The sequence below is a fragment of the Salvelinus fontinalis genome, chromosome 40 (assembly GCF_029448725.1).
Source record: "Salvelinus fontinalis isolate EN_2023a chromosome 40, ASM2944872v1, whole genome shotgun sequence".
Lineage (NCBI taxonomy): Eukaryota > Metazoa > Chordata > Actinopteri > Salmoniformes > Salmonidae > Salvelinus > Salvelinus fontinalis.
This window is the reverse complement of record NC_074704.1, coordinates 20,382,002-20,407,268: the sequence shown is the minus strand read 5'-3', so window position 1 is coordinate 20,407,268 and position 25,267 is coordinate 20,382,002. Positions and strand designations below refer to the sequence as shown.

At 44.2% G+C, this 25,267-nt stretch overlaps 1 protein-coding gene and 1 pseudogene across 1 annotated transcript; both read right to left on the bottom strand.

Annotated features, from left to right (window-relative positions):
- Positions 1 to 516: 516 nt before the first annotated feature.
- On the bottom strand, positions 517 to 4,275 carry LOC129839149 (keratin, type I cytoskeletal 13-like). Its single transcript, XM_055906431.1, has 7 exons — positions 3,619 to 4,275; positions 2,984 to 3,066; positions 2,523 to 2,679; positions 2,145 to 2,306; positions 1,887 to 2,012; positions 1,344 to 1,564; positions 517 to 1,111 (listed from the first exon to the last, which is right to left on the bottom strand). The coding sequence occupies exons 1-7, from the start codon at positions 4,159 to 4,161 to the stop codon at positions 967 to 969; spliced, it is 1,437 nt and encodes a 478-aa protein (XP_055762406.1). The 5' UTR covers positions 4,162 to 4,275; the 3' UTR covers positions 517 to 966.
- Positions 4,276 to 13,843: 9,568 nt separating this feature from the next.
- On the bottom strand, positions 13,844 to 23,679 carry LOC129839600 (keratin, type I cytoskeletal 13-like; annotated as a pseudogene).
- Between the last annotated feature and the right edge of the window lie 1,588 nt (positions 23,680 to 25,267).

The window sequence follows — 25,267 nt, the reverse complement described above, 5'->3', positions numbered from 1 at the left end:
GTGGATGAGATCAAGTAATAATTTGTCAACAGAACCATCAATAAAGATTATGTGGTTGAATGAGAATGGACAGTATGGTTTCACTTGTTTCAGAGATATTCATGCTTTATCATAGACAGACTATATGAATACGTGAGTACGGATGTCATAGCAGATACATTTTGGCATCTAATTTAATGTGTATTGTTTTCAAATCTAAATATTTCCACGTAACATGGTGTACAGCCCTACAGTTGACTCCACAAACACACACAGTATAAAACTCTGAATAGAGATAGAAATATATAATTTTGCTGACATTTTTCTACTATCAATATTTCAATTTGTTTTGCCTAGTATTAAACTCAGTACAAGTGAATGTCATAAATTACACTATTCAAGATCATAATGACACATATACTTTCTCAAGACCATAGAATTGGCCTCATGTGCAAAAGACAACAACCTATATGATAGTCAGATGTATGGGAGCACGCCAGATCAGATAAATCAAGTTGAAAGACACAGAAGACAGAATGATGGTGTCAGCAAGTCAGAGCATCTTTATTACATTCACAATGGTGTCTGTTGTTGGTGTTCCACCCAGATGTAGTAGAATGTGTTGTTCTGGAGGTGTTAACCATAGAAATAGAATTACCAGAAAATAAATCCCCATTCAAGTCACCGATCCATGATGAATGTCTGAGGGGATTTAGCCATTCTAGAAAGAACAGGAGGATGGTATGCACATCTTAAACTAGAGTTAACCAGAGCTTGTCTAAACAAATTACACAGATAACGAAGACAGGAATTTTTCAACTGATGAGAACTTTGTATAAGTTGAAACGTTGATTTTAGGTTGCATGAATAAAGCACTGGGGAGCAGTAATATTCCATGTGCTGGCCTCTCCTTTCCTATACCCATTCTAGTCATTTCTATGGGGTTAACCTGTCGCTTGCTGCAGTGCTCGCTGTGTGTGGGGGACCTTATGTGGTGTGTTTGGTTCCACTTGAGGAAACAACCTTGCCGTCCACTATTTCCTCTGTGATGATCACCACCTTGCCTTTGGTGGAGGAGCTGATGTGGGAGCTGGAGGAGCTGTGGACAGATTTCGAGGAGCTGAGGCCGAGGCTGTTAGGAAGGGAAACCCATGGTTAGCATAGTTAGCATCTATGATCTATGATCATAATAAGTATCTATTAAAGGTCAAATACCAGTAGATTCATGTCAAAAGTAACAATGTCTCATATTAAGGTCAACTTCAAAAGAACATTTTTTAATAAAGTCAAATGTTGAAGGAAACATGAATTCATTTTCACTTGTTTCAAGGACCCTTGTCACCCCACTTCCCATCCTGCCTTACCCGCTAGCCTCTCCGTCCAGCAGCCTCCTGTACTCAGCGATCTCCATCTCCAGGCGTGTCTTGATGTCCAGCAGCATCTTGTACTCCTGGCCCTGGCGTTCCATGTCGCTGCGGAGAGACACTAGCTGCTCCTCCAGACTGGTCACTTGGTTCTGGAGGCGTCCCAGCTGCATGGAGTAACGGCCCTCCGTCTCCGCCAGCGTGTTTTCTAGGGAGCCTTTCTATTTGCCGGGAGAGATAGAGATGGTTTGTCAAAAACTGTGGGAGTAGGTTTGGAATTTGGAATGTTTACAGTCATACTGAAAAAGTTAGCTCTAGTAATTGAATGTGCAGGCAGGTAGAGGTTAGCTATAGTAATGGAGTGGTGCCTGGCTATAAAAACTTGAGGGATAGTGTTAGAGTCCAGGTGAAAGTGAGATACTTGAGGGATGGTAGAGAATGATGAGAGTCAATTGTTGATTATTGAAGAAAGTTGTAGAAAATTGTGTAAGTAATGTCCCCTAAACTTTGGTCATTGGTCAGATGTTTGAAATCATGGCTCACCATGCTGAGCTGTGACTGGAGTTCGATTTCCAGGCCCTGCAGTGTGCGACGGATCTCTGAGATCTCTGACTTTGATGTCTGGAGAACCTCTGTGCTGGATGCCACCTCCTTGTTCAACGTCTCCGTCTGTAAAACAATGGTCAATCATCACATGAACAAACCAACATACAGCTCATGATAGAATGTGACAACGTTACCAACTAGAAGTAAAGCAACATCTACACCATGAACATAGTTTAGAGGTTCTAGGGGTCCTACCTTGGTCTGGAACCAGGACTCCAGGTCGCGCTGGTTCTTGGCACTAACGGACTCGTACTGCTCACGGATCTCAGCCATGACTCTGGACAGGTCCTCCTGTGGTGCTGCGTCCACCTCCACGTTGATCTGTCCAGTCATCTGCGCCCTCATGGCCAGCAGCTCCTAGGGAGAAACACATAGAGGTGAGTGACTAACCTCTGCTGATGGTAACAACTTGACCTGCCCTCTGTCTTCATTATACATTTGAAAACCATTGCTTGATACAGATGTGCTTGAAAGCCAGCAGTGGTGTTCTAGTGAAGACCCATAGCAGGTTGACATGGTCAATAGATGTAATACTTTAAGGGACTGTATGGATATGTTCCAGCCCACACCCACCTCCTCATGGTTCTTCTTGAGATAGATGAGCTCCTCCTTCAGCCCCTCGATCTGCATCTCCAGGTCAGATCTGGCCATGGTCATCTCGTCCAGCATCCTCTTCAGCCCGGCAATGTCCGCCTCCACCGACTGACGCATGGCCAGCTCGTTCTCATACCTGAGAGATAGAGATTGCTTAGGTCAAAGAACTGCCGGAATGTGTTCCTCTGTGGGAATAACAGGGGGTTATAGATTCTAGTATTCCATTAGGTTTTGGGAAATAACAGAAAGTAACACCAGGTTTCTGATATGTCTGTTGGGAGGGTGTGGTTATGGTGTCGTTTGATTTTCTTTTTTGTAGTTTCAACACAGAATTCTGTAATAAGCAGTATGAGGGTTTTTACAGATTTGGGTTACTCCATTTGGTATATGGAATGCACCAACAGTGTTCTGTATCTGTGGATGGTGTTCGATATGCTTACTTGGTTCTGAAGTCATCTGCAGCGAGCTTTGCGTTGTCGATGTTCAGATAGATGCCTCCATTCAAGCAAGTGGCAGCCTGGATCTGAGAGGTGGAGGATGGCAAAACATTTCAGGGTGGGGCATGCATGGAATTTCATACTAACGCAGTAGGCACAAACTGTGATACCACACAGTAATAATTGAGATCTGAGTTTCAGCTGCACTGTAAATGATAGCTCATAGAAGCATTAAAGGAAATTTATTGTCATTATGATCATTGTAAAGCATGACACAAAGAAACAAATTGCACCTTTAGCAATCGCCTGGGGGCTCTTAACAGACAGGAAGAATTGATTTCAATGATCTGCTTTATTTTCAAAACTTCAGCTGCAAATATGCGTACTGTCTTTGCATCAATCTTTGGTGAAATATCTTGGTTGAATCAATTATAACAAATGTGTATCATTTAGCATTTAGCAAATCATATTCATATCACTCTTAGTAACTTGTTGGAAAACAAGCTGATGACATGTGTACCGTGTATCTGTACTCTCTAACAAAGCATAACATTGTCACTCTGCAGACATTACCATGTTTTGACATGCTGAGGTGTCATTATTTAGTGCTTTTGCCATCTAGGACACATGTCACGTACCTTGTCCTGCAGGTCGGCGATAGTAGCGTGGAAGCGAGAGTAGTCGCGAGCGCTGGGAGACGACTTACTCTCCATGAACTGACGGATCTTCAGCTCCAGCTCAGCGTTGGCCGCCTCCAGAGAGCGCACCTTCTCCAAGTAGTTGGACAGGCGGTCGTTCAGGTTCTGCATTGTGGCCTTCTCGTTGGCTGACACATGGAGGTCGGCTCCACCGCCGCCACCACCACCCCCTCCCATTCCGAAACCATAACCACCACCTCCGCCGCCACCCCCTCCCATTCCGAAACCATAACCGCCACCACCACCTCCGCCGCCGGAACCAAACGAGGAGCTAGAGATGCGTACCCCAGAGCCTCCTGCACCTCCATACACACTACCAGCCCTCATGGCAGTGACGCGGCCTCCTCCACCACCACCACCACCCATCGAGGAGAAGCGTGAGGAGCCCATACCCATTCCACCTCCACCTCCAGACCTCATGGACATGGTGCCACCTCCACCACCGCTGCTGCTGTAGGACATGCTAGATCTGGAGAAGGACATGGCTGCTGAGAGGGAGTCTGCCTGCCTGGGATGAAGAGGAGAGAGAATGTGGTGCACGGCCCAGCCACTGTTCCCTTTTATGCTGCACAGGGCTTAAGGTGGGAGGGAGGTTGGGAGGAGGACAACGGTTGGGAGGCAGAAGGGAGTAATAGAGAAGGGTGTTATACAGGGAGGTATTACGTCATGTAGGGCAGGGCTGCTCCACCCACTTTGACACCCTGCGGGCAGATGCTATCATGCAGAAGGAGATGGAAGAGGATATGTACTTTGTGTGAATATTGAAAATATACCATTGTCGTGCAACTCCACCCTCCCCCATCTCACTCTATATATGGTGTCTGCCTGCACAAACATATAAAACTGCACACATCCATAAACAGATGGATTTCCTCTCTGGTAATAGCGTCTGGTTGAAAGCATAGACAAACCTGCTTCTATTCTCCCCAGGTAGGTCAGTCAGTCAGTCAACACACACAGTTTAACTTTGACAGGTGAGCTTTGCCATGACACACAGAATGGCTATTTACCTGAACCTGTTATGTCACTAAGACAACAAGTTGCAACGAAACTTCACGGTACAATATGATCTTTCACTTGACACCCAGACAACCTTCTCCCCGAACAGACCTGTCTTTGTCTCACACACTGATATTTTGCAAGACCATTTCCTGTCCAAGTCCATTGTTCCATCATAGTATTTATGATTTTATGCACAGACTCAGGTACCATTGTGTTAACTTTCACTCAACTTTATGCATGTTCAATCTATTGTAGGAATCTGTAGACAAAAGTACCACTTTCTTGCCCCCATGGGATGAGTCATTACTCCGGGCATCGTACCCCAGGAAAAGTAACCTCAGATGGGATTAAAGTACTGTTCTTTTCCCTTAACACCTTGGCAGGGAACTTGGCATCTGCAGCGTGCTAGAACAAGCTGTCGCTTGTTTGTATATTTCCATATAACCAGAGCTTTTCCTGCAGATTTTACCTGCTTTTCCTGCAGGTAAAGTGGATTATAGTGGCATTGGTGGAATATGTAACAGAAAAGTAACATTTAACCTTTGTAGGTAAATTGTCACCATAGCTGACATATTATTAACATGTATGTTGCAGTGACATCACACTGGGCACACGACGTCATTTCAACATGGACAATTGGGGGATATTTGGTTGAGATGTTGATCAATGAGAATTGAACCTACATTCACCCATTCAAAAAGACAGCCAAAAGTTTGTTGAATTCCCAATGTGTTATCACTATGCTTTCAACCATCCAAAAACACAACCAAATTCCAATGGAATTCCAATGGAATTTGGTTGTCACATAAATGCGTTATAACTGCACTTTCAACCATTTAGTACAAAGTTCAAATGAGAAAACAATGACAGATATTTTGTTGATCTGTACAACGGAATGTGTTATCATTGTGCTTCATCTAATGAATAGTACAACCAAATGAGCTGAATTGCAGTTGAGATTTCATTAAAAGTACATTGTGCAAGCAGGGAAGGACTAGGACCAGAAATTTGGCCCTGACATTTGCAAAAAGTGATACTGAATTATGCTTGGTCAGTGCAACCAAATATCAACATTTGAAGGAGAGCTGTTCCAATTGGCTTAGTCTTAATATTTTGGTTGAGACGGAGATGTGAATCCAACATATTCATTATTAAGTTGTCCACAAACAGAAATTAAAAGCTTGAAACCCTACGCCTATATGTATTATCAATTTTTATCCTGGGTTAAATTTAAATAATAGCTGAAATGAAATATGATTACATTAACTTTTTTGGGATCGGTCTCCCTTCCGCAGGTTGACTTGCAGTAGGGTGTGCACTATTACCACAGGTATTATGTCCACCAATCAGGTTGACTTGCAGTAGGGTGTGCACTATTACCACAGGTATTATATCCACCAATCAGGTTGACTTAGAGATGTATTGTTTTGGTGTGGATAGGTGATGAAGGATGGAGGGCCAGACAACACAGGCACTCTGTCTCTGTTGATACAGTGCAATGAAAAGAACAGGTTCAATTTTTATTAAACAACACTTTATGCTTTATGCCAATGTACTGTCTGTACTGTCTATAGTCCTGGGATAACATTTTAGGCATAGATATGTACACCCACATGATCATATTATTCTACTATTATCACAGAGTAGCATTTGTTCTGCATTCTAAAACATTGGCTGCTTCACTTAGCACTATATTATGTAAGCTTGGTCATGATCATACAAAAACATTTTAGTGTAATGTCTAATTAGTGTTAAACTTCTTCGGGATCGGTTGAGCTAACATAGGCTAATGCGATTAGCATGACGTTGTAAGTAACAAGAACATTTCCCAGGACATAGACATATCTTATATTGGCAGAAAGCTTAAATTCTTGTTCATCTAACTGCACTGTTCAATTTCCAGTAGCTATTAAATTGAAAGAATACCATGCTATTGTTTGAGGACAGTGCACAGTTATGAACTTGAAAAGTTATTAATAAACCAATTAGGCACATTTGGGCAGTCTTGATAACACACTTTGAACAGAAATGTATTGGTTCATTTGATCAATATGTGTAGGGTGCCGTCTTTCGGATGGGACGTTAAACGGGTGTCCTGACTCTCTGAGGTCATTAAAGATCCCACGGCACTTATCGTAAGAGTAGGGGTGTTAACCCCGGTGTCCTGGCTAAATTCCCAATCTGGCCCTCTTACCATCATGGTCACCTAATAACCCCCAGTTTACAATTGGCTCATTCATCCCCCTCCTCTCCCCTGTAACTATTCCCCAGGTCGTTGCTGCAAATGAGAATGTGTTCTCAGTCAACTTACCTGGTAAAATAACGGTAAAATAAAATAAAATAAATAAAAATATAAAACTTTGCACATACACTGCTTCAATCTAGTGGCCAAAAGCAAAATTGTGCCTGGGCTGGAATAATACTTTATGGACTTTCTATTACATTTTAAAGATAATGGTACATATAAAATACAAAAAAATGCATGTTTTTTCTTTGTGTTATCTTTTACCAGATCTATTGTGTTATATTCTCCTACATTCCATTCACATTTCCACAAATTTCAAAGTGTTTCCTTTCAAATATCAATATTTTCAAGAATCAAGAATATGCATATCCTTGCTTCAGGTCCTGAGCTACAGGCAGTTAGATTTGGGTATGTCATTTTCGGCGAAAATTGAAAAAAAGGGTTGGATCCTTATTAAGAAGTTAAGAAAAATAAGTGTAAAGTAAAAAAATTTAAATAAAAACTAAAATGAACAAATAATTAAACAGCAGCAGTAAAATCGCAATAGCAATATGTACAAGTAGGTAGTTATTAAAGTGACAATGCAAAGATTATAAACAGAGAGTAGCTGCAGCATAAAAGAGAGGTCTGGGTATCCCTTTCATTAGCTGTTCAGGAGTGTTATGGCTTGCAGGTAGAAGCTGTTAAGATGCCTTTTGGACCTAGAATTGGCACTCTGGTACCGCTTGCCGTGCTATAGCAGAGAGAACAGTCTATGACTAGGGTGGCTGGAGTCTGACAATTTTTAGGGCCTTCCTCTGACACCACCTGACATAGAGGTCCTGGATGACAGGAAGCTTGGCCCCAGTGATGTACTGGGCCGTATGCATTACCCTCTGTAGTGCCTTGAGGTTGGAGGCCAAGCAGTTGCCATACCAGGCAGTAATGCAACCAGTTAGGATGCGCTCGATGGTGCAGCTGTAGAACCTTTTGAGGATCTGAGGACCCATGCCGAATCTTTTCAGTCTCCTGAGGAGGAATAGGTTTTGTCTTGCCCTCTTCACGACTGTCTTAGTGTGTTTGGACCATGATAGTTTGTTGGTGATGTGGACACCAAGGAACTTGAAGCTCTCAACCTGCTCCACTACAGCTCCATCGATGAGAATGGGGGTGTGCTCGGTCTTCCTTTTCCAGGAGTCCACAATCATCTCCTTTGTCTTGATCACGTTGAGGGAGAGGTTGTTGTCCTGGCACCACCCGGCCAGGTCTCTGACCTCCCTATAGGCTGTCTCATCATTGTCAGGGATCAGGCTTACCACTGTTGTGTCATTGGCAAACTTGATGATAGTGTTGGAGTTGTGCCTGGCCATGCAGTCATGAGTGAAAGGGAATACAGGAGGGGACTGTGCACGCACCCCTGAGGGGCCCCTGTGTTGAGGATCAGTGTGGCGGATGTGTTGTTACCTACCCTTATGACCTGGGGCAGCCCGTCAGGAAGTCCAGGATCCAGTTGCAGAGGGAGGTGTTTAGTCTCAGGGTCCTTAGCTTAGTGATGAGCTTTGAGGGTACTATGGTGTTGAACGCTGAGCTGTAGTCAATTAATAGAGTTCTCACATAGGTGTTTCTTTTGTCCAGGTGGGAAAGGGCAGTATGGAGTGCAATTAAGATTGCATCATATGTGTATCTGTTGGGGCGGTATGCAATTTGGAATGGGTCTAGGGTTTCTGGGATAATGGTGCTGATGTGAGCCACGACCAGCCTTTCAAATCACTTCATGGCTACAGACATGAGTGCTACGGGTCGGTAGTCATTTAGGCAGGTTACCTTAGTGTTCTTAGGCACAGGGACTATGGTGGTCTGCTTGAAACATGTTGGTATTACAGACTCAGACAGGGAGAGGTTAAAAATGTCAGTGAAGAGACTTGCCAGTTGGTCAGCGCATGCTCGGAGAACACGTCCTGGTAATAGTTCCCAGCTTGGGAACCTGGGACTGAACACCTCCCTCTGTAACTGGATCCTGGATTTCTTGATAAGCCGACCAAAGTTGGTGAGGGTAGGCAGCATAGCCTCCACCACACTGATCCTCAACACGGGGGCCCCACAGGGGTGTGTGCTTAGTCTCCTCTAGTCCTCCCTGTTCACCCACGACTGCGAGGCCACGTAAGACTTGCGTTCCTAGGCAACTATGCAGTATTTTGTTTTTTTATGTGTTACTTCTTACATTGTTACCTCAGGAAATCTTACGTTTTATTACATACAGCCGGGAGGTACTATTGGATATAAGAGCAACGTCAACTCACCAACATTACGACCAGGAATACGACTTTCCCGAAGCGGATGCTCTGTTTGGTCCACCACCCAGGACAATGGATCGGATCCCAGCCTGCGACCCAAAACAACGGCGCCGCAAAAGGGGCAGACGAAGCGGTCTTCTGGTCAGGCTCCGTAGACGGGCACATCGCACACCGCTCCCGAGCATACTATTCGCCAATGTCCAGTCTCTTGACTGGACAAAATCCGAGCAAGGGTTGCCTCCCAGAGAGACATCAGAGATTGTAATATTCTTTGTTTCACGGAAACATGGCTCACTCGGGTACGTCATCAGAGTCAGTACATCCACCTGGTTTCTTCACGCATCGCGTCGACAGAAACAAACATCTCTCTGGTAAGAAGAGGGGCGGGGGTGTATGCCTTATGATTAACGAGATGTGGTGTGATCATAACAACATACAGGGACTCAGGTCCTTTTGTTCACCTGACCTAGAATTCCTTACTATTCCTTACATCTACCAAGAGAATTCTCTTCGATCATAATCACAGTCGTGTATATCCCCCCCAAGCAGACACATTGACGGCCCTGAAAGAACTTCATTGGACTCTATGTAAACTGGAAACCACATATCCTGAGGCTGCATTTATTGTAGATGGGGATTTTAACAAGGCTAATCTGAAAACAAGGCTCCCTAAATTTTATCAGCATATCGAATGTGAGATCCGGGCTGGCAAACCCTGGATCATTGTTATTCTAACGCATACAAAGCCCTCCCCCGCACTCCTTTTGGAAAAGCTGACCACGACTCCATTTCGTTGCTCCCAGCTTATAGACAGAAACTAAAACAGGAAACGCCTGTGCTCAGGTCTGTTCAACGCTGGTCCGACCAATCGGATTCCACACTTCAAGATTGCTTCGATCACGTGGACTGGGATATGTTCCGCATAGCGTCGGACAATAACATTGATGAATACGCTGATTCGGTGAGCGAGTTTATGAGCAAGTGCATCGGTGATGTTGTACCCACAGCGTCTATTAAAACCTTCCCCAACCAGAAACCGTGGATTGATGGCAGCATTCGCGCAAAACTGAAAGCACAAACCACTGCTTTTAATCAGGGGAAGGTGACCGGAAACATGACCGAATACAAACAGTGTAACTATTCCCTCCACAAGGCAATCAAACAAGCTAAGCATCAGTATAGAAACAAAGTAGAGTCGCAATTCAACGGCTCAGACACGAGAGGTATGTGGCAGGGTCTACAGTCAGGCACGGACTACAAAAAGAAAACCAACACCATCGCAGACCACGATGTCTTGATCCCAGACAAACTAAACAACTTCTTTGCTTGCTTTGAGGACAATACAGTGCCACCGACACGGCCCGTTACCAAAACCTGCGGGCTCTCCTTCACAGCAGCCAACGTGAGTAAAACATTTAAACGTGTTAACCCTCGCAAGGCTGTCGGCCCAGACGGCATCCCTAGCCGCGTCCTCAGAGCATGCGCAGACCAGCTGGCTGGTGTGTTTATGGACATATTCAATCAATCCCCTGGGTCTCGACCCCGCCCTGTGCAACTGGGTCCTGGACTTCCTGAAGGGCCGCCCCCAGGTGGTGAGGGTAGGAAACAACATCTCCACCCTGCTGATCCTCAAAACTGGGGCCCCACAAGGGTGCTTTCTCAGCCCTCTCATGTACTCCCTGTTCACCCATGACTGCGTGGCCATGCACGCCTCCAACTCAATATTCAAGTTTGCAGACGACACTACAGGGGTAGGCTTGATTACCAACAACGACGAGACAGCCTACAGGGAGGAGGTGAGGGCCCTCGGAGTGTCGTGTCAGGAAAACAACCTCACACTCAATGTCAACAAAACAAAGGAGAGGATCGTGGACTTCAGGAAACAGCAGAGGGAGCAGCCCCCCATCCATATCGAGTAGTGGAGAAGGTGGAAAGTAGTGGAGAAGTTGGAAAGTTTGAAGTTACTCGGCGTACACATCACAGACAAACTGAAATGGTCCACCCACACAGACAGCATGGTGAAGAAGGCGCAGCAACGCCTCTTCAACCTCAAGAGGCTGAAGAAATTTGGCTTGTCACCACAAACACTCACAAACTTTTACAGATGCACAATCGAGAGCATCCTGTCGGACTGTATCACCGCCTGGTACGGCAACTGCTCCGCCCACAACCGCAAGGCTCTCCAGAGGGTAGTGAGGTCTGCACAACGCATCACCGGGGGAAAAGTACCTGCCCTCCAGGACACCTACACCACCCGATGTCACAGGAAGACCAAAAAGATCATCAAGGACAACAACCACCCGAGCCACTGCCTGTTCACCCCGCTATCATCCAGAAGGCGAGGTCAGTACAGGTGCATCAAAACGGGGTCCGAGAGACTGAAAAACAGCTTCTATCTCAAGGTCATCAGACTGTTAAACAGCCATCACTAACATTGAGTGGCTGCTGCCAACATACTGACTCATCTCTAGCCACTTTAATAATAAAAAATTGGATGTAATAAAGGCATCACTAGCCACTTAAACAATGCTACTTTATATTATGTTTACATACTACATTACTACATTACCCTAGATACTCATCTCATATGTATATACTGTACTCTATCCCATCTACTGCATCCTATGCAGTTCGGCCATTGCTCATCCATACATTTTTATGTACATATTCTTATTCATTCCTTTACACTTGTGTGTAAAAGGTAGTTGTTGTGAAATTGTTAGATTACTTGTTAGATATTACTGCATGGTCGTAACTAGAAACACAAGCATTTCGCTACACTCCCATTAACATCTGCTAACCATGTGTATGTGACAAATACGTTTTTATTTTATCTTCTTGTCAATATAGGGGGTGCTGTTTCGCATTAGCATAATTTGCTCTACAGATTAAACTGCCTAGTACTCAATTCTTGCTCGTACAATATGCATATTATTATTATTATTGGATAGAAAACACTCTCTAGTTTCTATAGCCGTTGGAATTTTGTCTCTGAGTGAAACAGAACTCCTTCTACAGCACTTTTCATGACAGGGAGTCAGATTTCAGACATCTTGGCCCCTGATCTGGGGTCGGTTTAAAGGTCCCTGTAAATGCTATGGAGAAACAGACACTGCCCACGTCTTCCTTTGGATGTCAGTACGTGGTGACGCTTTGAATGGAGTCGATTGCGCAATCAGGGCCTGTATAAAAGACCAAATACCGGAAGTAGCTTCCTTTTGCTGCCTGCGCCTGACGCACGAAGGACGTCGGACTCGCCTCCTTCCAACCTGTTGTTTAGCCAGTAATATTTCTCCGGTCATGTTTTTACTCGTTATAGGTGTTAAAAACATCATAAGGTAGTTAATTTAAACCGTTTTATAGCAATTTATATCCGTTTAGTGCGATTTTGAGGCATTTCTTTCTGAGACACTTTGAACCGCTGGGCACGTTTCCAATTCATGCCGAACGTTAGTGGTCATTTCCACATGGCAAGAGGACAGCTTTCGACCAAAAGACGATTAGACCCAAGAAAGGATTCATTGCCCAAGATTCTGATGGAAGAACAGCTCATAGTAAGAACAATTTATGATGATAAATCGTGTTTCTGTCTAAAAATGTTAAACGCTTATGCCGCCATTTTGTTTGGTATAGCTTCGCTTGGCGCAACCTGTATTGAAAAGTAAGGATAATTAAAAAAATGTAATTCAGCGATTGCATTAAGAATTAAATTGTCTATCAATCGCTGTCCACCCTGTATTTTTTAGTCAAGTTTATGAGTATTTATGTATAAGACTAGATCACTGTCTAATATGGCGCACGACATTTTCTGACCAGCTGGGCTACTTTTCTCATTGTCTAACCATGATTTTGGTGGCTAAATATGCACATTTTCGAACAAACTCTATATGTATGTTGTAATATGATGTTACAGGAGTGTCATCTGAAGAATTCTGAGAAGGTTAGTGAAAAAATTAATACATTTTGGTGGTGATAATGCTGTCGCTCTTTTTGCCGTGAATCAATGCTGGGGTAATGTTTGCACATGTGCTATGGTAATATAACAATTTATTGTGTTTTCGCTGTAAGACACTTAGAAAATCTGAAATATTGTCTGGATTCACAGGATCTGTGTCTTTCAATTAGTGTATGCTGTGTATTTTTATGAAATGTTTTATGATTAGTAATTAGGTAATACACGTTGCTCCCTGTATTTTTTCTAGTCGAGTTGTGATGGTGGGTGCAATTGTAAACTATGATTTATACCTGAAATATGCACATTTTTCTAACAAAACCTATCCTATGCCATAAATATGTTATCAGACTGTCATCTGATGAGGTTTTTTCTTGGTTAGTGGCTATCAATATCTTAATATAATATAATGTCTTTTGCTAACGTGGTTAGCTAATAGATTTACATATTTTGTCTTCCTTGTAAAACATTTTAAAAATCTGAAATGGTGGCTTTATTCACAAGATCTGTATCTTTCTTTAGGTGTCTTGGACTTGTGATTTAATGATATTTAGATGCTACTATTTAATTGTGACGCTATGCTAGCGATGCTAATCAGTGTGTGGGGGGGGGGGGGGGGGGGGGTGCTCCCGGATCCGGGGTTGAGAGGCGTGAAAAGTTATTTTATTTGAATGTGTTCTCTTCTCAGTCAAATCACCTGGTAGAATAAGAGTTCAATAAACCAATGGTGTACACCCACCTCTCAGTTTGGATTGCAGGATGGTGTGGGTGGCAGGTAGCGTAGTGGTTAGAGATGCGAGCCAGCATACGGGTTGCACGTTTGAATCCCGGGTCCGACGAGAAGTGAACTGGCAACCGGAGGGTTACTGGTATCAAATCTTAGATGCCACCTGACAGATGTGCCCAATGTAAACTGCCTGTTACTCAGGCCCAGAAGCCAGGATATGCATATAATTGGTAGCATTGGATAGAAAATACTCATGGTTCTTTTTGAGATAGATGAGCTCCTTCTTCATCCCCTCGATCTGCATCTCCAGGTCAGATCTGGCCATGGTCATCTCGTCCAGCATCCTTTTCAGCCCGGGGATGTCCGCCTCCACCGACTGACGCATGGCCAGCTCGTTCCCATTCCTGAGAGATGGAGAGAGCTTAGGTTAAAGAACTGCCTGGATGTCTTCCTCTGTGAGAATAGCAGGGGGTTTATAGATTATATTATAAACTGGGTGGTATGAGCCCTGAATGCTGATTGGCTGACAGCCATGGTATATCAGACCGTATACAACGGGTATTTGTTTATTTATGTTATTTAACCTTGATTTAACTAGGTAAGTCAGTTAAGAACACATTTTTATTTACAGTGACGGCCTACAAAGCAATGACAAACGCATTTCTTTTGGTTGGTAACCAATTTATTAAAGAAATAACGGCAATATACAACGGCCAAGGTCTGTATGCAGCCCTCTTTCATCACACTTGTTCCAAGACGGCGTAGCAGTGTAGACGTCTTTGTCCTGTCGTGTCCCGTGTCCCTTGTATATATCTTTTTACATCTTTTTCTTCGCATATCTTTTAAAAATACTTTCTTAAACCTCAACTTCTAAATACTCTCCTGCAACCCGCCTCACCCAATGTGGCGTGGATCTGCTTTTTTCTAAAGTATTTCTATTTACTTCTGATCTGGAATCCATCTACTGAAGATAGCCAGCTAACTGCCTACCAGCTATCAGTTAGCAAACCATTGCTAGCGGTCATCAGCTAACCTTTAGCTCAGAAAGCTCTCGCTAGTTCGAACAACGTGACTAAAACCAGAGCATAACGGACCTATTTCTCTCCATATCCCCGGATTCCTACCGCAAACTCTGAACATTTTCATCTGGATCTTCGCAACTAGCTAACCACAATCCCGGGTGACCACTCCTGGCTAGCGTTTCCATCCCGGAGCAGGCACCGAAGCAGGCACCAATTAGCCTGAAGCTAATTGGCTAGGGCTCCTGTGCTACCACTGAAGCCCACTCCTGGGCTACAAGACCCGGACCCATTTACTGCCGGTACGGAGCACGGAACCCCGCCTATCCTCTACGACTGGAATACCGACATAATCTGCCCGGGGACTCCAACAGGCCCCTCAGGCGTGACGCCCGCTGAAGGCCCATTCTGCTAACCTACTAGGCCTGTTAGCTACCTAGAGCTACCTGGAACCCTACTAATTCCACGACTGGTCTATCGACGTCACCGCACGAAGAGGCAAAAACAGACTTCCCCCCCATCGCGACGTCCCCCAAAGGCTAACTTGCCTGCCCCGGTCTGCTAACTGCTAGCTTATCTTGCAGCTAGCGCAGCCAGGAAGCTAGCACCAGTTAGCAAACACAATTCTACAATTCACAACCTCTCTTTCGCCATCGCTATCCGGCTTGGATTCTCTGTCGACACGACCACGTCTGGTTTGCAGACGTGCCCTCAACGGGTGCCCTCAACCGGCCTCCGTCTGAGCAGACCCCCTCCGTCTGAGCAGACCACCCCCCCGGGCTACTAACTTTAAACGCGTGCTAGCTTAGTGGAGGCCTCACTACTCCATCTACGGCTGCCCCCTGGACACTATGATCACTTGGCTACATAGCTGATGCCTGCTTGACTGTCCATTAATTCACGGTACTCCATTCTGTTTATTTGTGTTTTATCTGTCGGCTCTGTGCCTTAACTCAGGATCTGTGTGTAGTTAATCCGACCCTCTCTGCCCAGTCGTCGCCATTTTTACCTTCTGTTGCTGTGTTAGCTGACTAGCTGCTGTTATCTCACCTGCTGTTTTAGCTAGCTCTCCCAATCATGACCTGCAATCACTTTATGCCTTATTGTATGTCTCTCTCAAATATCAATATGCCTTGCATACTGTTGTTCAGGCTAGTTATCATTGTTTTGGTTTGCAATGGACCCCGTAGTTCCACTCTCCGTACCTCTGATACCTCCTTTGTCCCACCCCCCACACATGCGGTGACCTCACCCATTGAGACCAGCATGTCCAGAGATACAACCTCTCTTATCATCACCCAGTGCCTGGGCTTGCCTCCGCTGTACCCGTGCCCCACCATACCCTGGTCTGCACATTATGCCCAGAATCTATTCTACCACGCCCATAAATCTGCTCCTTTTATTCCTTGTCCCCAACGCTCTAGGCGACCAGTTTTGATAGCCTTTAGCCGCACCCTCATCCTACTACTCCTCTGTTCCTCGGGTGATGTGGAGGTAAACCCAGGCCCTGCATGTCCCCAGTCACCCTCATTTGTTGACTTCTGTGATCGAAAAAGCCTTGGCCTCATGCATGTCAACATCAGAAGCCTCCTCCCTACGTTTGCCTTACTCACCGCTTTAGCACACTCTGCCAACCCTGATGTCCTTGCCGTGTCTGAATCCTGGCTTAGGAAGGCCACCAAAAACTCTGAGATTTCCATACCCAACTATAACACTTTCCATCAAGATAGAACTGCCAAAGGGGGAGGAGTTGCAATCTACTGCAGAGATAGCCTGCAAAGTTCTGTCATACTTTCCAAGTCTATGCCCAAACAGTTCGAACTTCTAATTTTAAAAATTTATCTCTCCAGAAATAAGTCTCTCACTGTTGCCGCCTGCTACCGACCCCCCTCAGCTCCCAGCTGTGCCCTGGACACCATCTGTGAATTGATCGCTCCCCATCTAGCTTCAGAGTTTGTTCTGTTAGGTGACCTAAACTGGGATATGCTTAACACCCCGGCAGTCCTACAATCTAAGCTTGATGCCCTCAATCTCACACAAATCATCAAGGAACCCACCAGGTACAACCCTAAATCCGTAAACATGGGCACCCTAATAGACATTATCCTGACCAACTTGCCCTCCAAATACACCTCTGCTGTCTTCAATCAAGATCTCAGCGATCACTGCCTCATTGCCTGTATCCGCCACGGGTCCACGGTCAAACGACCACCCCTCATCACTGTCAAACGCTCCCTGAAACACTTCTGCGAGCAGGCCTTTCTAATCGACCTGGCCCGGGTACCCTGGAAGGATATTGACCTCATCCCGTCAGTTGAGGATGCCTGGTCATTCTTTAAAAGTTACTTCCTCACCATATTAGACAAGCATGCTCCGTTCAAAAAATGCAGAACCAAGAACAGATATAGCCCTTGGTTCACTCCAGACCTGACTGCCCTCGACCAGCACAAAAACATCCTGTGGCGAACTGCAATAGCATCGAAGAGCCCCCGTGATATGCAACTGTTCAGGGAAGTCAGGAACCAATACACGCAGTCAGTCAGGAAAGCAAAGGCCACCTTTTTCAAGCAGAAATTTGCATCCTGTAGCTCTAACTCCAAAAAGTTCTGGGATACTGTAAAGTCCATGGAAAACAAGAGCACCTCCTCCCAGCTGCCCACTGCACTGAGGCTAGATAACACGGTCACCACTGATAAGTCCGTGATAATCGAAAACTTCAACAAACATTTCTCAATGGCTGGCCATGCCTTCCACCTGGCGACTCCAACCTTGGCCAACAGCCCCGCCCCCCCCGCTGCTACTCGCCCAAGCCTCCCCAGCTTCTCCTTTACCCATATCCAGATAGCAGATGTTCTGAAAGAGCTGGAAAACCTGGACCCATACAAATCAGCTGGGCTTGACAATCTGGACCCCCTATTTCTGAAACTGTCCGCCGCCATTGTCGCACCCCCTATTACCAGCCTGTTCAACCTCTCCTTCGTATCATCTGAGATCCCCAAGGATTGGAAAGCTGCCGCTGTCATCCCCCTCTTCAAAGGGGGAGACACCCTGGACCCAAACTGTTACAGACCTATATCCATCCTGCCCTGCCTAGCTAAGGTCTTCGAAAGCCAAGTCAACAAACAGATCACTGACCATCTCGAATCCCACCGTACCTTCTCCGCTGTGCAATCCGGTTTCCGAGCCGGTCACGGGTGCACCTCAGCCACGCTCAAGGTACTAAACGATATCATAACCGCAATCGATAAAAGACATTACTGTGCAGCCGTCTTCATCGACCTGGCCAAGGCTTTCGACTCTGTCAATCACCATATTCTTATCGGCAGACTCAATAGCCTCGGTTTTTCTAATGACTGCCTTGCCTGGTTCACCAACTACTTTGCAGACAGAGTTCAGTGTGTCAAATCGGAGGGCATGTTGTCCGGTCCTCTGGCAGTCTCTATGGGGGTACCACAGGGTTCAATTCTCGGGCCGACTCTTTTCTCTGTATACATCAATGATGTTGCTCTTGCTGCGGGCGATTCCCTGATCCACCTCTACGCAGACGACACCATTCTGTATACTTCCGGCCCTTCCCTGGACACTGTGCTATCTAACCTCCAAACGAGCTTCAATGCCATACAACACTCCTTCCGTGGCCTCCAACTGCTCTTAAACGCTAGTAAAACCAAATGCATGCTTTTCAACCGTTCGCTGCCTGCACCCGCACGCCCGACTAGCATCACCACCCTGGACGGTTCCGACCTAGAATATGTGGACATCTATAAGTACCTAGGTGTCTGGCTAGACTGCAAACTCTCCTTCCAGACTCATATCAAACATCTCCAATCCAAAATCAAATCTAGAGTCGGCTTTCTATTCCGGAACAAAGCCTCCTTCACTCACGCCGCCAAACTTACCCTAGTAAAACTGACTATCCTACCGATCCTCGACTTCGGCGATGTCATCTACAAAATAGCTTCCAATACTCTACTCAGCAAACTGGATGCAGTTTATCACAGTGCCATCCGTTTTGTTACTAAAGCACCTTATACGACCCACCACTGCGACCTGTATGCCCTAGTCGGCTGGCCCTCGCTACATGTTCGTCGTCAGACCCACTGGCTCCAGGTCATCTACAAGGCTATGCTAGGTAAAATGCCGCCTTATCTCAGTTCACTGGTCACGATGGCTACACCCACCCGTAGCACGCGCTCCAGCAGGTGTATCTCACTGATCATCCCTAAAGCCAAAACCTCATTTGGACGCCTTTCCTTCCAGTTCTCTGCTGCCTGCGACTGGAACGAATTGCAAAAATCTCTGAAGTTGGAGACTTTTATCTCCCTCAACAACTTTAAAAATCTGCTATCCGAGCAGCTAACCGATCGCTGCAGCTGTACATAGTCCATCTGTAAACTACCCACCCAATTTACCTACCTCACCCCCATATTGCTTTTATTTATTTACTTTTCTGCTCTTTTGCACACCAGTATCTCTTCTTGCACATGATCATCTGATGATTTATCACTCCAGTGTTAATCTGCTAAATTGTAATTATTCGATTTATTGCCTACCTCATGCCTTTTGCACACATTGTATATAGATTCTCTTTTTTCTACCATGTTATTGACTTGTCTATTGTTTACTCCATGTGTAACTCTGTGTTGTTGTCTGTTCACACTGCTATGCTTTATCTTGGCCAGGTCGCAGTTGCAAATGAGAACTTGTTCTCAACTAGCCTACCTGGTTAAATTTGATTTGATTTGATTTGATGAAATAAAAAATAAAAATAAAGAAAAAATTCTCTGGATTCAGGAACTCTGCGGAGCGTCGTGACTAAGAACAGCCCTTAGCCGTGATATATTGGCCATATTCCACACCCCCTCTGGTCTTATTTCTTAGGTATTCCATACATTTTTGGGAAAACAGAAAGTAACACCAGGCTTCTGATATGTCTGTTGGGAGGGTGTGATTATAGTGTAGGTGGAGGGTAATTTCATTTGATTTCCTTTTTTACAGACACAAAATTCAATTTAAAAAAGGAGTATGAGAATGTTTACAGATTTATGCTTATTCCATTTGGTTTATGGAATGCACCAGCAGTGTTCTGTATATGTGGACGGTGTTGGATATACTTACTTGGTTCTGAAGTCATCTGCAGCGAGCTTTGCATTGTCAATGCTGAGATACAGTTGAAGTCGGAAGTTTACATACACCTTAGCCAAATACATTTAAACTAAGTTTTAATGTATTTGTATACAGTAATCCCTCGTTTATCGCGGGGGTTACGTTCCGAAAATGACCCGCGATAAGTGAAATCCGCGAAATAGAAAAAAAAATTTTTTTTACAATTAGCAACTATTACATGTATACAAATACAGTGACTCACGTGTAGGCCGTTTCACTGCTCTTCAGACTGGGCCGCTGCATCCTGACTGCGCTCTAATTTGGCCAACTTAATGTAAATTTGCCAAGCTGTTTTATGTACGTACACATAACTGCACGAGACGACAAAATGATAGCACAATTCGTAGCATGTTTTGATACAAGAAGCGGGAGTGAGTTTTTAGCGAATCAGAATGCAGAGCACAATGCACCAAAAAAATAAAAAAAATGCATTATGAAAATCCGCGAAATAGCGAATCCGCGATAAGTGAACCGCGAAGTGGCGAGGGATCACTGTATAGTTGAAATAGTTGAGAGAATAATTTATTTCAGCTTTTATTTCTTTCACCACATTCCCAGTGGGTCAGAAGTTACCATACACTCAATTAGTATTTGGTAGCATTGCCTTTAAATTGTTTACCTTGGGTCAAACGTTTCAGGTAGCCTTCCACAAGCTTCCCACAATAAGTTGGGTGAATTTTGGCCCATTCCTCCTGGCAGAGCTGGTGAAACTGAGTCAGGTTTGTAGGACTCCTTGCTCGCACACGCTTTTACAGTTCTGCCCACACATTTTTTATAGGATTGATGTCAGGGCTTTGTGATGGCCTCTCCAATACCTTGAATTTGTTGTCCTTAAGCCATTTTGCCACAACTTTGGAAGTATGCTTGGGGTCATTGTTCATTTGGAAGACCCATTTGCGACCAAGCTTCAACTTCCTGACTGATGTCTTGAGATGTTACTTCAATATATCCACATAATTTTCCTGCCTCATGATGCCATCTATTTTGTGAAGTGCACCAGCCCCTCCTGCAGCAAGGCACCCACACAAGATGATGCTGCCACAACTGTGCTTCACGGTTGGGATGGTGTTCTCCGGCTTGTGTCGTGGAAAATCATCTCAGAAATATAACGCTTTATCAGAACTTGTGAAATCAAAACATGCTTTTATTACAATTGTATAGCCAACTGGAAAGTCCCGCAGAACACACCCCTTCCCAGAGCACTGGTTCGCTCTTTATACACAAATAGCATATGGGTTCACCCCATATGCAAATAAGCATACCTCCCCTAATTCTTCCTGCCATCATTATCTTTTTAGTTCAGGCTTCCTGCTTGTTCACGCCTACTAACGCCCATTATCTGCTTTCAGTTAAATTATAATAGTGGCCAGACCCGTGCTTGTCTTAAAAATAATATATGTCCATCTATCCTATAAGCCTATGACTCAACCCTGTATTTAACTCAGTGCCCTAAGCACATATTTCTCTGGCAGGTGTATCTTTAGTAGAATCAGCAGACTATGTGTCTAATGGGTCTAAGTGCCCTAAACACATATTTCTCTGACAGGTGTATCTTTAGTAGAATCAGCAGACTATGTGTTTCTTGTTCATTAGTGTCCAGTTACTTTAGGCATATTTCTCTGGTATGTATGTTTTTTTAGTGGAATGGGTAGACTATAAATCGAGTGTGTCAAAGCTTTTTCCATACATGCACTTTAAAGCACGTATGACTTTGGCCATCTGCTAATCTTTGGTTTCCTGTATTTACCAGAATGGCAAATGCACTCACGTCTGCCTTCTTCTCCTATTTTCTAGTGTACACCTGTCTATTGTTTAATAGTGTGATATCTACCTACATATGTATCAATTACTCCTACACTTGCAATTCTCCCCTTTGTGCAGTTGCAAACCGTAGTCTGGCTTTTTTATGGCGGTTTTGGAGCAGTGGCTTCTTCCTTGCTGAGCGGCCTTTCAGGTTATGTCGATATAGGACTTGTTTTAATGTAGATATAGATACTTTTGTACCTGTTTCCTCCAGCATCTTCACAAGGCACTGTGCACTTGCTGTTGTTCTGGGATTGATTTGCACATTTCACACCAAAGTACGTTTATCTCTAGGAGACAGAACGCGTCTCCTTCCTGAGCGGTATGACGGCTGCATGGTCCCATGGTGTTTATACTTGCTTACTATTGTTTGTACAGATGAACGTGGTACCTTCAGGCATTTAGAAATTGCTCCCAATGATGAACCAGACTTGTGGAGGTCTAGAATTGTTTTTCTGAGGTCTTGGCTGATATCTTTTGATTTTCCCATGATGTCAAGCAAAGAGACACTGAGTTTGAAGGTAGGCCTTGAAATACATCCAATTGTATTTCTCAAATTGACTCAAATGATTTCAATTAGCCTATCAGAAGCTTCTAAAGCCATGACATAATTTTCTGGAATTTTCCAAACTGTTTAGTCAACTTAGTGTACGTAAACGTCTGACCCTCTGGAATTGTGATGCAGTGAATTATAAGTGAAATAATCTGTCTGTAAACAATTGTTGGAAACATTACTTGTGTTATGCACAAAGTAGATGTCCTAACCGACTTGCCAAAACTATAGTTTGTTAACAAGAAATTTGTGGAGTGGTTGAAAAACGAGTTTTAATGACTCCAACCTAAGTGTATGTAAACTTCCAACTTCAACTCTAGATACCTCCGTTTACACGAATGGCATCCTGGCTCTGAGAGGTAGAGGATGGAAAACATTTAAGGATGGGGCATGCATGGAATTTAACACTAATGCAGTACACACAACTGTGATACCACACTGTAATCATTGAGATCTGAGTTTCAGTTGCTCTGTAAATTATAGCTCATTGAAGCATTACAGGGAACCTATTGTCTTTGTGAACATTGTAAAGCATGACACAAAGAAACAAATTGCACCTTTCGCAATCGCCTAGGGGCTCTTACGAGACAGGAAGGATTGGCTTCAATGTTCTGCTATATTTTCGATGCTTCAGCTGCAAATATGCATACTATCTTTGCATCAATCTTTGGTGCAATATCTTGGTTGAATCAATTATAACAAATGCATATAATTTTGCATTTTCCAATAGTCATGTATAACTCTCAGTAACTGACATGTGTACACCATGTACATGTACTCTCTAAAGAAGCATAACATTGTCACTCTGCAGACATTACCATGTTTCAACATGCTGTGATGTCATCATTGAGTGCTCTTGCTATCAAGGACACATGTCTCGTACCTTGTCCTGCAGGTCGGCGATGGTGGCGTAGAAGGCAGAGTAGTCGCGAGCGCTGGGGGACGTCTTGCTCTCCAGGAACTGACTGATCTTCAGCTCCAGCTCGGCGTTGGCCACCTCCAGAGAGCGCACCTTCTCCAAGTAGTTGGACAGGCGGTCGTTCAGGTTCTGCATTGTGGCCTTCTCGTTGGCTGACACATGGAGGTCAGCTCCACCGCCGCCACCACCACCCCTCCCATTCCAAAACCATAACCGCCACCACCACCCCCTCCCATTCCGAAACCATAACCGCCACCACCACCTCCTCCGCCGCTGGAACCGAACGAGGAGCTTGTGATGCCCAGATCCTCCTGCACCTCCATACACACTGCCGGCCCTCATGGCAGTGATATCTTACAAGAAAATCTCATCAAATGAAATCAAATTGTATTTGTCACATGCGCCGAATACAACAGGTGTAGTAGACCTTACAGTGTAATTCTTACTTACAAGCCCTTAACCAACAATGCAGTTCAAGAAATAGAGTTAAAAAAATATATATTGTGTTAAATAAACTAAAGTGAAAAACAAAAAGTAATAATCTAGGTCCTACTACACTCTGTAGCACCTTACCGTCAGATCCCGATCAGTTGCCATACCAGGCGGTGTCACGTTCCTGACCTGTTTTCTCTTGTTTTGTATGTCTTTATTGGTCAGGGCGTGAGTGTTGGGTGGGTAGTCTATGTTTTGTATTTCTAGGTTGGTTTTTGTGTTCGGCCTGGTATGATTCTCAATTAGAGACAGGTGTGTATCGTTTGTCTCTAATTGAGAGTCATACCAAGGCAGCCAGGGTTTCACTGGGGTTTTGTGGGTGTTTGTTCCTGTGTCCTCACAGGACGGTTGAAGGTTAGTCACATTTGTTGTTTTGTAGTTTTGTAGTGTCTTGTTTGCTGTCGTCATTAAAAGATGGCTTATTTCCCTCAATCCGCATCTTGGTCCTATCCATGCTCCTCCTCGTCTAAGGGGGAGAACAACATTGACTGCCTTTACAGGCGGTGATGCAACCGGTCATCATCGCTTGTCCATTTCCTTAAGTTGTCCTTAACAGTCCATTGTTGCTTCATAGTGTTTGTGATTTTATTCATAGACGCAGGTACCATTATATTAGGTTTCACTCAAATTTATGCATTTTCTATCCACTGTAGGAGTCTGCAAGTCTGACAAAAGTTTTTTTTTCTTGGCAAGGAACTTGGCATCCGCATGTTTCCATATCACCACTGCATTTCTTGCAGATTTTGAAAATCATGGTCCAGATGTTGCCATTTGAGTCCCATATTTTGTATGTGGAAAAGTCGATTTGCGTTTGGTTAAAGCCAAATAACATTGCAGCATCTTGTGGTAATGATTTGCAGAAGAATTATTGTGACATTGGTGTGACAGAAATGTTGCACTATATATAGCTATTGCCTTTAAGTCAACATGGTCTAACTAGAATTTGCAACAAAAAGTAACATTTAACCTTTGTAGGTAATTGTCACCATAGCTGACATATTATTAACATGTATGTTGCAGTGACATCACACTGGGCACACGTCGTCATTTCAACACGGACAATTGGGGGATATTTAGTTGAGATGTTGCTCAATGAGATTTTAACCTACATTCACCCATTCAAAAAGACAGCCAAAAGTTTGTTGAATTCCCAATGTGTTATCACTATGCTTTCAACCATCCAAAAACAATGGAAAAACATTGTCTGATTTTTGTTTAATTGTCACCTAAATGTGTTATATCTGCACTTTCAACCATTTAGCACAAAGTTCAAATGGAAAACAATGACAGAAATGTTGTCACTGTGCTTCGTCTAATATCACAACCAAATGAGCTGAATTGCAATTGAGAATGCATTAAAAGTGCAAACAAAAAAAATCTAAGTTCCTGCAATTGTACTTAGTTTAACATGACATCTATTTTTGGGTGTGATAATAAT

Coding starts and splice junctions, on each gene's coding strand:
- LOC129839149 (XM_055906431.1), bottom strand. CDS start 4,161: ATGTCCTTCTCCAGATCTAGCATGTCCTACAGCAGCAGCGGTGGTGGA. Junction 3,067..3,618: donor TCGCCGACCTGCAGGACAAG/GTACGTGACATG, acceptor TCCACCTCTCAG/ATCCAGGCTGCCACTTGCTT. Junction 2,680..2,983: donor GCAGATGACTTCAGAACCAA/GTAAGCATATCG, acceptor TCTATCTCTCAG/GTATGAGAACGAGCTGGCCA.